Source organism: Neodiprion pinetum, chromosome 1 (assembly GCF_021155775.2).
Source record: "Neodiprion pinetum isolate iyNeoPine1 chromosome 1, iyNeoPine1.2, whole genome shotgun sequence".
Classification (NCBI taxonomy): domain Eukaryota; kingdom Metazoa; phylum Arthropoda; class Insecta; order Hymenoptera; family Diprionidae; genus Neodiprion; species Neodiprion pinetum.
Window position 1 is genome coordinate 37,461,851 of NC_060232.1, and position 14,782 is coordinate 37,476,632.

Sequence of the window (14,782 nt, forward strand, 5' to 3'; positions counted from 1 at the left end):
TACGTATTCAAGAGTGTCCGTCCATTAGAAGAATTGAACCACATACCCTGAATTTTCATTCAAAATCCATTCAATAAATATATCGCGATTTTTCATTAATTTTTTCTTATATTTTGAGTCCGAAATAAGCTATCGAATTTATCTTAATGCACCATTTTCATCAGTGTGCCGGCATAAAAGCAGCCGCACCAATCATGCCGCGTAATCCCTGCTTCTGATTGGTCGAATGATCGTGGCTGCGTAGCCATATTTTCACAAAACCTACAAGATGCAGAATGCACCACGAACCTAGCTGCAATTTGCTGCACTCGCATTCGTACCAACGCAAAATAATCGCAAACTCGGTGTTATTTTGCCTCACGTTGGCGAATATCGCGATCTGAACATCGATCGCAAACAAATGTTACAGCGGCACACATCAATCGTCAAGTTGAATAACGTCTATTGCAATCATTTGATCGTAATATACTAATCATGTCTAAAAGAGAACACGTCGATAGTGATTCTGATGATGGATGGGTGGGACCGATGCCGTCGGAGGCTGCCGAGCCGAAAAAACGTAAAGGTATCGTAAACATAACCTAAAAAATATTCAATTCTCTTTAGACGTCGCTGATAGGTATAAATGTTCAAAATCTGCCAATTCCTTGGACTTCATAATCTTATAGCTTCTCAATACTAAGTTTAATTATCAATTTAAATTATACGTTGACTGCGGGTGACATTTACAATAATCTAAAGTTTTAATTGTTGAGCATTGTTGATATCTACTACTTCATTATTGTTCGTAGTTCTGGAGTACGAGCAAGTTTACCTCGACAATTTACCCAGCTGTGAATGTTACGAGAAATCGTATATGCATAGAGATGTTATCACCCACGTTTTGGTCACAAAGTAAGTACACACGTCAATTGATATGAGTTTTCTTAACAAAACTCTAATTTATATCCTAATCCTCACAAGCAACTTTATTGTTGGTGTTTTCACTTCAAAAGTCAATTCTTGCATTTATTTGAGTTGCAAATTCTATTTTGCTGTACAAAATTTCAGAACAAATTTCGTGATCACTGCCAGTTGCGACGGGCATGTAAAGTTTTGGAAAAAACAGGAGGAACTAATTGAGTTCGTTAAACATTTCCGGGCACATTTAATGGCCATTCAGTCGATGGCAGCAAGCTGTAATGGCGCGCTAATGTGCACAGTCAGTTTAGACAAAAGTATCAAGGTCTTTGATGTTGTTAACTTTGGTAAGTCATTATGAGTTGCGTTAAATAGACTATGACTTTGCACTTTGCATAACAACATTAGTGTACACATTTAAATCACACATCTAACATAAGTCGATGGATTTCAAATCCACCTGTGTAAACGTTCAAAAAGCTTGCATTTCAATCTATCAATATATAATGTAATCGAATCTTTGTTTTCAGACATGATTAACATGATGAAATTAGACTACGTGCCACAGTGCTCTGAATGGATATATTCACCTGGAGATGCGATATCTGCATTAGCAGTTTCCGATCAAGATTCGAATAAGATCTATGTTTATGACGGTCAAGGGACAAATACTCCTTTACATGTCTTCGAAAAGTTACACACAAAAAATGTCGTCATTATGAGGGTAAAAACTTGAATATTTGATTGAAATTTATTGAAGACTGACTCTTTTTAGGGATCGAAATTGCCTCCATATATTATCGACTCAATTTCAATGAATCAAGACCTGATTCGTGCTATTTAGTTGATTATGCCTGCATACTGAAAATTGATCGCTCTCTTTTCAGTACAATCCAGTTTTCGAGACGTGTATATCTGTAGATAAAGCAGGGATTTTAGAATATTGGACAGGCCCTAAAACTGAGTACAAATTTCCAAAATGTGTTAAATTTGAATCTAAGCTGGATACAAATTTATTTGAGTTTGCAAAAAATAAAACTTACCCGTGTGGCTTAAGTGTTTCTCCTGACGGCAAGAAATTTGCGAGTTTGAGTGGAGACAGGAAGGTCAGAGTGTTTCATTTCTTGACTGGAAAGCTATACAGGGTATTTGACGAAACTCTGCAAAGATTTACTGAGTTACAACAAACTACTCAACAATTGCCTAACATGGAATTTGGGCGCAGGTTTGTCACTATATGATTTATTTAAATGCATCACAATCCAATTATTTGACTATACACCCTGGCAGTAATTGTCTATTTTTCTTATCCCGTAATCATTCAACATAATTTCTACCACATTATGCAGAATGGCTGTTGAGAGGGACTTGGACAAGACGGAAGCAAATATGGGCAACATAATATTTGACGAATCAGGGTACATGGTCATGTACAGTACAATGCTTGGCGTAAAGTTGGTGAATTTGTATACAAATCGCTGCGTTACAATCATGGGTAAGCCTGAAAACTTCAGGCCTATGCAACTAGCTTTGTTTCAGGTATATGAATTTTCTATTTTCGTTGTAATTATTGCGTTAAGTTACTTGTCGTAAGTCAATTAATTTATTATGGACTGATTATATATGATAAAGTGCTCCTAAGGGTAAAGCGAAGAAAACTACGGCTGCAGTGACGTTTGAAATGGAGGCATCAGAAAACCCGACAATGGAGTTGAATCGCCCAGATCCAACATTGTTTTGCACAGCGCACAAGAAAAATAGATTTTATATGTTCACGCGACGTGAACCAGAAGACACAAAGAGCCAGGAGTGTGACAGGGATGTTTTCAATGAAAAACCATCCAAAGAGGACATTATCTCATCCACAGAAGCCACTAATATGCAGAAAATATATGACGTGGCGATTCTGCACACAGCTCTTGGAGACATACATATCAGCCTCTTTGGCAAAGATGTGCCTAAAACGGTGGAAAACTTTTGTATGCATTCTAAGAATAATTATTACAATGGTCACATATTTCACAGAGTTATTAAAGGCTTCATGATACAAACTGGAGATCCCACGGGAACTGGTACTGGTGGAGAAAGCATATGGGGAGGGGAATTCGAAGACGAATTCAGGCCTCATCTCAAACACGACAGGCCATATACATTGAGCATGGCAAATGCAGGGCCAAATACAAACGGAAGTCAATTTTTCATCACGCTTACACCTACGGTAATTATTCATATTCACCTTTGAAAAGATTGTTGTATAAGTTTCTAATTTTTAACCACTGTTGTGATTCTGACTTTTAATTATTCTTGTCCTTAGCCATGGCTTGATAACAAACACACAGTTTTTGGCCGAGTGATCAAAGGAATGGAAGTAGTTCAGAATATCAGCCAAGTGAAAACAAACCCTAAAACTGACAAACCATATGATGATATTCGAATAGTTAGCATTACAGTCAAGTAGATTTTCCATTCAAACGATGACAATCACATACTTGTAAAATAAATTTGTATCATTAATATTAAATTATTTCAAATTTTATATTCGATTTATTCGTGCTTCTACCTTGAAATTATAAGTTTAGTAAAAATAATATCGTTTGCTACTGTTCTTTACTGTTTTGTTTCGGTAGTCTTTGAAAAAAGGCAGAAATAACTGCATTGATGATTGAAGCTATCAGACCAATTGATGAGATCCGTTTATTTTCCTACGTCTATGGTTTATTCAAATATCTTTGCTGGTTTCGATGAGAATAAATAGAAAAATCTATTTTCATACGAGTGCTAACACAATCGCAAATTTTCAAAATACATATTCAGGTAAATTCAATACTGACCAGGTAATTATTCTCGGTTTGTTGATACAACTGTAGTGCAATCTGACATGTGCAATTGATGACCAGTATACTTGCCAATAGATGCAGCCATTGTTTTGACGGTACAAATCTTAGGCGATATCTAAGACTAATTGTAACTACGAACTAATGAGGATATTTTGGTAATGGTAGTGAAAATGGTACGACTTTGCAGCTATTCATATCAACTTCGTGCCAATCCAAAACGCTATTTAGAGTGCAGTGCTCCTTCCAAAAGTCGCGTTGAATCGGGTTCATAGCACCATTCCATACCTGGAAGCAGGATACCTTCAGAGATAGCCTAGATTGGTAATTCTTAGTACTAGAATAAATACATGACGGGTATTCTATTATAAATTGGACAACACCTTTGCACAGTGCATAGCCCACTGATTAATCATTTTATTTGTTTGCGCCAATGCAAGTTTTTGCGACTTTTGCACCAATTTCATTCCTGCTCCAGTTCGGTTTCGGATCATTTTATAATATGCCCGTAACAGCATGTACCTTTGCAAGAATTATTACACGTTTGAACGAAAGCGATGAAACATGTCAAATTTACTGATTTGTAAAATTCGTTTTTTGCTGTATTTCCAATAAAATATCACGTTCACCTCGGTGCTGCAATACTTTTTGACTGGACTGCTGTATGTATTAGTTTCAACAGTGAGCGAATTTCCTTATGTGTCACTATATTGGCCTTTGCATTTTTAGTATCCATTCTATGAACTGTAACAAGGAAAGAATAGAACGTGATAAATTATTTAGGAGGGTTCCTCTCTGAATGGTATTACAACCATTGTCACTCTGTCAACTTTTCATTTGCAAATCATTCAGGCATTGTATTTACGTCGGAGAAAGGCATGGTCGTTCACTTAATTTTGAATTGGGATTAGTTTTACAATCCGATGTATAATTCTCACCATATAATATAAGAAGCCCTTCAAGTTTTTTCAGTGCCGTTAACGAATCTGTAGTCGCATCTGTATTATGATCGAAAGCTATGGGTGGAATCTTGCTTCCCCAAACCGTTGCGGCCTCCCAATCATCATTTCTGACACACCTGTAATAAGCCAGCAAATTATAAAAATGGAGTCAGACTACTTCTAGTTCTAATATCACTCCATCCTCACCATAGCCACATATTGGTAAAATATCGTTTTTCAGCGCTAGGATCTCGAAATGACATAATTGTGCTACCAGCCTCTAGATAATATTGTTCGCACTTGCGAAATGAAATAACAGAGAGCCCGAATTCCAGTTGAAAATCCACGCAAAGAGCGTAATACCAAGTTCTACCTGCCTTATCTGCATCTTCGTTCGCTAATGTTTCTGTTTTATTGAAAATAATAAATATGTTGTTAAAAATTATGCTATAGATGCAAGCGTACTCATGTGGTAAATTATATTGCAGTAAGATTCACCCATTTCATTCAGCATAGAAACAACATCGCTATATTGACATTTCAGAAGTAATATATGAACCAGTGTAGGTAACAGAGAAAGTTTTAACCGCATAGCGTGAATAGTGTGGCAGATTTTCATGGTAGTAAAACCAATATTCAGTGCTTTGTCTATCTCCCCTCTCATCCAACGTGAACGGAAAATTACATGATACAATTCGGCGACAGCTTTTAACTCCTGCAATTCGACGGCATCTTCTTTACGGCAGCACATGATTAATGCATAATTTTCCAAATCCGGTATTATACTTCTGCATTTTGGATAAAATTATCATCAGTGTTGTGCTTTTAAAAACATTGACTGAAATGCTATGGTACTTATTCGTACCTACTTGTGATTGAAGTGATGTGCTACTATGATCATGTGCGCGTATGCAGTACAGAGCACAAAGAAATCTTGATTTGCTTCGAGTGCTGCATTTAGACCCCATATGGCAGCCAAATGACTATGATGCCACCATTGATTTGTCTGATAAACAGGATGATCTCTTAGAATTGCGAAATATTTTATTTTTCATAGTTAAATATGGGAAATTACCCTGAATAATATAAACATTTGCGCGAAGCAATTAGCCAGTTGATCGCTAAAGTCAGCGGCATATTCATTTGCAACACCGACAGTACAACTGCGTAAAAATCTGAGCATCAGTTTTTGATATTGAAGAGAAAGCATAGCTTTGAATTTATTGGCAAATATACTCCTTGGATATTTATGCCCCAGACTTCTTATAGCCTCGTATAAATAATCTTGAGCGAGTTTAGGTTGCCCAGATTCAAGACAACACCTTCCATAAAGAGTTTGAATTTTTCCTGTCAAATAGGGTATAGTTATAGCCTCGTCCTCACTTAACCCTTTCATCTGTAACAGTATGAATTAACAGTTTGTAGTAAAGAAATAAGTGTTGTAAATATTGTTGAGTCTGGAATATCAGTGAACTTCAAGTTGTAGTTGCATCGTTCTCACTTGTTCTAAAATTAATTCCCCATCATGCAGTAATTTTCTTGCCTGTGGAATATTGCATGAAGACAGTGACACCTCAACAAATTCCAATATCGCAATCAACATTTTATCTTTGCGCCCTACAAATGTAAGCGTTGATGTCATTTGGCTTTTTGATTCTGCACAACGTACCCATTGAACGTATTTGCAGCGCTTACCTATGCTATGACAATGATCCACGACTTGTGTGTACATGGTAACAAGTATCGAATTGCACGAACACTCAGAGAAGTCTAAATTAGAGAATGTGCGAGTGGGGCTTTTCTTAACAGGTTTGAAAGCTGCGAGGCAACCAATATGGTCCTCGGCTATATTTTCTGTGCTTGAACCTAACACAGTTTGTAAACTTTAGTAAGCAATGCAAAGAGAGCTTCTACAAGAGGGTTCAAAATTTGTCATGGTTGAAAATTGATTGAAACAATTGACTTCCCTCACATTGTAGCGCCGTATGAAAGTTTACAAAATTTATGTTAAAGATGTGTGCTATTACTTATTTCAGGATTCTCTGCCTGTTTCTCAACTGGAAAATCAGTCAGGTGTTGTAGGTAACTCATAGTTTCATCACGACTTTTCTTTTCACGTTGATCTTCTTCATATCTCATACCCAAAAGCTTTGCAAAATGTCCACCACCGCATGCCTTACACCGCCTTGTCCTCTGTTGAAGATATTTCAAAGCTTTGTCATGAATTTCCACCTTATGATTCTCCGTCAGTAGCCTGTGATAATTGAAATGATTTACATCAAGAGATGACCAGTGAAATTCTTTTCCCTCTGTGGCGCTACGAAATATGGTTTGCAGATTTACGATGCGAATATTCAAGTACATAGTACGAACATACCTGTACATTGTGTCTCTGAACATAGATATCTTGAAGCGTATAAGGCCGCACGAAGCATATTTTGGCAAATCAGCACAAGCTTCTGCATTCAATTGAAACAGTAAACTGGGTTTTATAAAGTTGGTTACAGCATGTATAAATGTATTACATTTTTGTTTATCATATACCTGTAATAACAATGCCGGTACAAGCGCAGCGAATTTCCGAACTCATATTAATCTTCCTAAATTTCCTTAGATGGACCATGGCGCCTGAATTTCGCTTAAAATCTCCCATTGCGCAGGCTAGTATTTTTAACTCGTACAATCTCTTAATAGCTGAAAATTGTCAAACATTTTTAAAGATATTCATCCGAAACATTTGGGATCTCTAATTTGATTTGTTAATTGCACAAAATATTTACCCAATGCGAATTCTCTTTCAGTTGTACTTTCCAAAAGATTAGTGAGCATGTATCTGTTGAATGTTTCTCCGAGTACAGCAGCCGTTTTGAGCAGTAGCTGATCAAGCGGGGACAATGCATCGAACATTTTTAATATCACAACTAAAAGAAGGTATTGATTATTATTAACGAAATTACACTTTATGCGGTGTTATTCCAGATATTTGTAACATGCGTATAAGTTTGTTGTTTGCAAACCTATTCTTACCCAGATGCTGAATGACATTTATTCAAGAATTGCTGCAATATAAGATTTGATTTATAACTATAAATTGTATATACCATCCATTTTTAATTCAAGATCATTATCATCGATAGAAAATGTTGGTGAAGTTATGCATATTGTAATATTTGGCATCAGTGTCACATTTTCGATTGAAGCTGCTACATCTGATAGTTTTCTATCTATCAAATTTACCGCACTTTCCTATGAATTATAATTGATTCGATAACATTCTTTGAAAAATGACACACCGTAATGGCACAATGTAACTCATTAATTTACCCTATAGCTGGATTGATACATGGGCCACCCGTCTGCCTTTTTTGGTTCGGTACTATGCAAGCTAGTCCGATTTTCCGATGTCAACCTGAGTTGAATAAAAAACGTTGAACTCAGCGATACTAATACTGGTATAGACCGTTCGTTTCACCTGCACACCATTTCTTCAGGAGGACATACAAGTCCGAGATGGCAAAGTTGGTTTTTATTTATGTCTTGTTTCAGCAAATCACCCGATTGCACGAGGCATACCAAATAACTTTCTATCCAACCGGGATTACCAGAACTCTTTTCTTGAATCACTCTACAATGATAATATTGGCATATTTGAAAACATTATTGTCTCACTGTTTCATCCCCAGCATTCACAAATTGACTTTACATTTAGTTCTGAAATCACATCTTCTCTTTCTTAGCTTACTTTTCTAATTCTGCGGAAATCGCTCTGACTCCTAGTATTTGGCACGCAAGCCCTGCGTGATACCATTTGTCTAATCCCAGCAAATCTATGACCTGAATATCATAGTTTAATGATGTACTAGTTGAACGAATTAACGATGTGCTCATACCTCTGCTTTTTTTGAAACTTCATATGGTACTGAAAATTCCGATGACACTTTGTGTCCAAACGCCATGACAAAGAATATAAAATCCGTTTTCATTATTATCGGTAGAAGAGAAGCTGTTTCGCTGTCACAATATTCAGCATCGTCGATCAGAATCACCCATTGTCGAGTAAATGTGTGACTCATAAGTTTGCCAAGGAGCTTTTCCATTATTTCTCGTTTTTCACTGTCTGGCAGTTCTCTGTATTTATTGCTAATGTCAAAATTGACGTTGAACACTTCATTCAGCGAACACAGTAGGTGTGGAAAATATATTTTTCCCATATTAGTAATGATCTTATCTTCACGCTCTTGAGGTGTCGAAGATGCGGTAAATCCAAGAGGAATCGAGAGAATGAGACAAACCAATGTATAAGGAGACTGGAATGTGTATAGATACGCAACATCATGTTATGACTGCTTGATAAAATTTTCTTAAAAACATATACACAACATCGTTGAACTGACAATACCTTGTAATCATTTTGAATAAGGGATGTATGATTGCACGGTATTGTGGGTGGAATGTGGTGAATCATCTCATCCAGTAATCTAGTCTTTCCAGATCTCGGTTCGCCCCTAAAAAAACGTGCTAATACTAGACTGCTGTGTAGTTGAAGTGAAGGTACATATTTTGCAATTAGTCAATATTTTCATGAGAAGATACACATATCTACGACATATAATTTTGCAGTGCAATGATTTCAAACCTTATAACCAGAGCGTTATGTGTCAATTCTGCATCAGGCTGATCTTTTTTAATTTTGTGAAAGTTTATTACATTTAGCAACATTCGTCTGAAAGTATTCAATTCCTCCTCCCTGCCTAGAATAGGGTACATGTTTTCGCGTGACTCTTGATCTTCTGGTCTGTGGATTGGAATCATTTCTCATAATTGATGTTTTATGTTGTTAGTATAGATAACTATGAAAGACTCCCTTCTACACTCTGTAGAATAACTTACACCAATTGTTCAACAAATTCATAAATTGGTCCAACGTTGCTTATTCCTTTCAAATACTTTGGCTCCTGTAAAATGAAATGCCTTGCTTCTAAACGAGAACGAAGAAAACTTTCTCGATCACAGACAACCTGTAATATTACAGATATTGAAACCGATGAATGTTTTGCCCAATGGAGAGCGGTTGAATCACTGAACTCCGTTTTGACTTACACGATTAGGGTACGCGCACATCAATCTTGCCGCTTTATTGACAGCCATACCAATAACAGTGTATTCTCTTCTCAATATGTGTCCAACGACACCACAATAAGTCATACCAGTCGTCACTCCGACTGCAACGGATCCGAAATTCTTTCGTACAGACAATGTTGCGTGAATTTTTGAAGCGCAACGTAAGCCGATTTGAGATTCTAACTCATGTTTGTCACCACGAAGACCAAATATGCACAGGAACATAAGATCCTTATCAAATAGTGAAGTTTTATTCACGCAGCCTTGCATGCCATCTACAATTCTGAAAAAGTAATAGCTTCTATAATAGTTGATTGCGGCATAATTAGGTGGTTCAAAATATCAAAGGAATTTTGCTTACCCGCAAACGATTTTATACGCAGTATCAACCAAACGGATCAATTTTTTCTGACCGACATCTGTTATTATATTTATGAACAAAATAACTACCTGACGCATCTCAGTCAGATACTCTATAGGTTCGTCCATCTCAACTGCGTGAACTATCGGCCTTATCATGTAGCATCTCAAAGCGTTCTTCATACGAGCTTTTGCCACTTTGTTCACCTTTGGCCTAACTGCAAAAGATATTACTGGTTACTGTTAAATACTTTCCACATGAGGTCATCATGCAACAAATAAACCTCTTCACAAATACTCAACAATTTCAAACGAGACTTTTCTTATATTTTCTTAAACATACGGCTATAATCCACTTGCCACCGTCGATAATCGTCCAACGTATCTCCTGTTAGATTCAGAAGTACTGGAGCAGCCTCAGGTTCCGGAACTCTGTCCGTGGTACAACTGTTGAACAATGTTACATTTTGATCCTCCAAAGTACTCATATCATGCTCCGATTCAATTTCTGTGAAAACCAACACGGACTTTGTTGTATAATAAGATTAATGTAAAGTCAAATACAATGCTTAGTGTAATTATACAACCTATCTTCGAGTATCTGTCTACGTCTGGATCCCACATAATTGTCGTCGCCAGTAATAAAGTATGAACACCATCAGGCATGGCCTCATACACGTAATCATTCGGATTAGCCCATTGCCAGCTGCTTGGCGCAACAATTATATCCCCACCGCTGTAATTGTTCATGAAGTATAGTCACTTGGAATTTTGAGCTAGACTCTTAGACTATTAGATACAAAGTGGGAAGAAGAATAGAATTTGAATATTTAATTTCGTCTTTTATTTTATATATATATAAATAATATAATATAATTTATATATATATAAAACGTTTATAGCCGAATCACCGATGATTGTTTATCAACTATTTGTTATTTACCGGCACATTCCCTCAGCTGCTTTGACTTCCCAGACTGGATTCCCGGTGATGATGTAGTGAGACATAGTTTCAGGATCTCCGATCGATGTGAAGCATATTTTTCCAGATGCTATTGCCAGTTTTACTGCAGAAAATAACGGAATTGTGTGATTAGTTGGCAGTTTATATCTCAGATTGTGTAATGCAGGAAACAAAAGTGCAAAGAATCGAAGACAGATTGACAAATAATTGCATAAACCTTTTAAAACAACGCCAACATCTGTATCGAAAGAGCCAAAATGCTTTTGAATAATGCACGCAGTCTGCATTGCTTCTACTGCTACATCCTGCATCACCATATCGTCATGGATCTTCCACATTACAATGAACGCATCTCCAGAAAACTTGAGCACGTCTCCTTTGTGCGATAGGATTTCCTGAACCATTGCACCGATATAACTGTTGAGTATTTCCGTCAATTTAGAAGGACCACCTTGACCAGTTCTTGTATACTTTTCCGTAAGTTCAGTGAAACCTGAAACGTTGCTTTCATGTTACATTGGAACATGGAATTAGATAGAAATTCACATTATCTAACAAAGCAATTATAAATAATTCATAATTAACGAAATATTTTCAGTACGTACCTGAAACGTCGCCTAGCATAAGAGTTGTGTAATATTCTCTGGTGTGATAATCATTGACGTGGTCCAAAATTTCATCAGGACACATTGAAGCAAATATTTTTGTATGATTCTCTATTTTGGCTGATGTTAGTAGACGAAGTTTAGTCTCTTTCATTTTCTGATGCGATGAGGTACTAAGCATAGATGATTTCTTCGACTCGATTAAATCTGCAATGTCGTTAGGTACCATTGTAAAATTATATTGTATTCCATCAACACCACCGATTATATACACAAATAAACTTTTATTTTCACGCCTTGACATTTACAATTACAAATACAAGACATCTTTCGATATTTTTTTTTAAATCAATCTGCTATTGTGAGGCATAATTACTAAACTTACCTTCATCGTCATCAATGCCGAAGTCTTTTAGAGATGATGTAAAATTGGATTGTCTGTCGACGAGAGATTGCTTGGATTTTGAAAGAGGTGTCTGTTTAGACATCTTATTTTTTTCATGTGCAAGCAGAAGCAGCGTCAGTCGTACCGATTGTATGGAGAACTGGTATGTCCATTGACACTTGTGAGACAAAAGTATGTTAAAAACATTTGAACGTATGTCTGCAAATGCATGGTCGTTACTTTCAAATTAAAGTGGATTGGTGATAAATAAATGTATTAACATTATTTTGTCCATATAATTACTCTTTTTATTACTTACAGCAAAGTATGTGTCTATTTCTCACTCAAAAGTGTTCGAAACTTACAATTAGATCGCCACAAATTGCATTACGCTACAAACCACATATCGCATTGCGTGTTTATACTTTTTAAACACATACATATATATATGTATGTGTGTGTGTGTGTGTGTGTGTGTGTGTGTGTGTGTGTGTGTGTGTGTGTGTGTGTGTGTGTGTGTGTGTGTGTGTGTGTGTGTGTGTAATAATTGCTAAGATTTTTTTTTATATCATTTTACTTTATCAACAACGTTGTAGACTAAGAGTGTTTCTGCCACCGACGAGCTTAGGTATCGTACTTTGTGGTAGGATAATTAATCTCTTTTATCTTTTGAATCAAGTAACAACTATACACGTTTAATCGAGTTTCAAAATAACACTCTCTTCAAGATATGTAGCGTGAAAGTAATCGACCTCATGCAGAAAAAATGAGGAATGGCACTTTTGTTGTTGCCCAAACAATTCTATGTAACAGCTAGTGTGCAAGTATTTCGACAAGGTCAAGCAAATCCGTTTCACGATAATAGTTTACCATAATTTGATCTTACGAAACTACAATCATGTCAATCTTTGATTTGAAAAGTAAACAGGTAATGTGATCGTTTTCTCTTTTTTGAACCTTGTATGCATTATATATATATATATATATATATATCGTGATGGTTTATTGGTTTACATTGGCCCGTTAATACAGAGGTACATCGAGAAATAAGATTTTCATTATACTATAAAGGACTTCATCCATGATGGACAATATGTTCATTATTAGTTTCTATTAAATTCTAACAGGTCTATAAATGCGGCAGCCAATTAATTTATTGTGCCAGGCCCTACTTCATTGTGCTTGGAATTATGATCATAGCGTTTTCGTTTTTTCTTTTCATACATCAGATTCAACTATCATATGTGATTCTGTAACACGTTGTAAAATCCTCTGACTTGGTCATATGACGCTTATAGGAACCATGTCGGAGAATTTCGTGCGCAGAATACTTATCAGATTTAGTAGAACCACCACAATCGTATTCTTTATCATACGTGTCAGACTAATGTCGAGTGTTCTAGTAAAGTGAAAATATAATTGTGATGGTATACACATATAGAATTGTCGAAATGAAGTTCGCTGTATACGTATGTTTGAATCAGTATATCGCTAATACAGGTCCCTTTTTATACATCAACCATTAATATCTAGAACTCACAAAAATTTGCAGATTTCAAATTCACAAATACTTTCAACGAGTTGACCCAGACTCCAGAAGGTAATGGTTAATTTATAAAGAATCACGCGGTACTTCATAATTACATGAATTTGATAAAGAATCGGCATGAGGAAGAGTTTTGATTCGGAAATCCTTATTCGGACTGCTATGATTTCACGGCTTGCGAACAATAATTTGAAAACTGAGAGATAAGAATCATTTCATTTACAAACAGGTAGATAATTGATTTTACATCATATTTTAACTAGTGATGAAATTTTAGTCTGCCGAGACAATTCGTTGAATCATCAAGAATGTTTCTTGTAGCATTGATTTATATCCTTATACAACAATGAATGGTGCAAAGAATGAATTGTTTTATTAAACAGTGTATGGAGGTTGAATAATAGGTAGATGAAAATGCAAATTACAATAAACATGACTCGTTAATGGCACACAGCATGGCAGTTGCAACAATTTTATGTTTGCTTCACATTTTTTAAAGATTTAATTCCCTTAAATATCGTATAATAGTATAATTACTTTTTAAGTATATACATGAGTCAAATTGTATTGCGTTTCACTTAATTTACTCAAATGCTATTATATATTTATATGAAAGGAAGTAAGTAAATAATAGAAATTTATTACGAATTTGGAAAGAATCTTTGACTAATCGATTGAATTCTGTTATTTTGCATTTTCTCAAGTTTTGAGAATCTAAAGTTAAAAAATTCGTAAAGAGCAGTGATAAACAAATTACTTCATTATATATTAGTATAGAAGTTTTTATATGTTGAATGAATATAAAAAATTTCACTTGTCATTATTTAATTACAATAATGTCATCAACAAGAAGTTCTAATCAAATTGTGACAATAAATAAGATTTTTCACTTTAATGCACTCCAGTTCAATGTTCAAGGATAAGAAGATGGTATAGATTAGATGCACTTTAATTCACTAGTATGACCATTAATGATTCTTCTTCGCTACCATTTCTGTTGCGTAAAGCAATATTCTTTACTCTTTTTTGTTATATGGACTTACTTGCCTATTCGTTTCAATGAAAATTTTTAGACTCAATCCGAGGCAAACTCTTGCTGCTTATTAAAGCAGATCATAGAATTTCC

General features: G+C 35.7%; 2 protein-coding genes across 3 annotated transcripts; one reads left to right on the plus strand and one right to left on the minus strand.

Annotated features, from left to right (window-relative positions):
• Nucleotides 1-362: 362 nt before the first annotated feature.
• LOC124224945 (peptidylprolyl isomerase domain and WD repeat-containing protein 1) lies at nucleotides 363-3,436 on the plus strand. Of its 2 annotated transcripts, XM_046637249.2 has the most exons (8): nucleotides 363-565; nucleotides 792-894; nucleotides 1,051-1,247; nucleotides 1,431-1,624; nucleotides 1,788-2,125; nucleotides 2,250-2,439; nucleotides 2,543-3,118; nucleotides 3,215-3,436. In XM_046637249.2, the coding sequence occupies exons 1-8, from the start codon at nucleotides 475-477 to the stop codon at nucleotides 3,356-3,358; spliced, it is 1,833 nt and encodes a 610-aa protein (XP_046493205.1). In that variant the 5' UTR covers nucleotides 363-474; the 3' UTR covers nucleotides 3,359-3,436. The 2 variants fall into 2 exon arrangements, with proteins under 2 accessions (XP_046493205.1, XP_046493206.1); XM_046637250.2 differs by lacking the exon at nucleotides 1,051-1,247.
• On the minus strand, nucleotides 2,737-12,316 carry LOC124224846 (adenylate cyclase type 10). Its single transcript, XM_069138188.1, is given in 29 exon segments — nucleotides 2,737-4,037; nucleotides 4,118-4,256; nucleotides 4,364-4,478; nucleotides 4,673-4,812; nucleotides 4,883-5,081; nucleotides 5,174-5,463; nucleotides 5,545-5,681; nucleotides 5,751-6,071; nucleotides 6,150-6,558; nucleotides 6,639-6,642; nucleotides 6,703-6,929; nucleotides 7,053-7,134; nucleotides 7,220-7,369; nucleotides 7,456-7,596; nucleotides 7,777-7,921; nucleotides 8,000-8,300; nucleotides 8,418-8,562; nucleotides 8,565-8,982; nucleotides 9,075-9,180; nucleotides 9,312-9,470; nucleotides 9,566-9,693; nucleotides 9,776-10,079; nucleotides 10,158-10,374; nucleotides 10,500-10,664; nucleotides 10,744-10,892; nucleotides 11,100-11,223; nucleotides 11,338-11,613; nucleotides 11,726-11,932; nucleotides 12,111-12,316. Coding segments are annotated over 29 exon segments (5,463 nt in total). The 5' UTR covers nucleotides 12,214-12,316; the 3' UTR covers nucleotides 2,737-3,875.
• Between the last annotated feature and the right edge of the window lie 2,466 nt (nucleotides 12,317-14,782).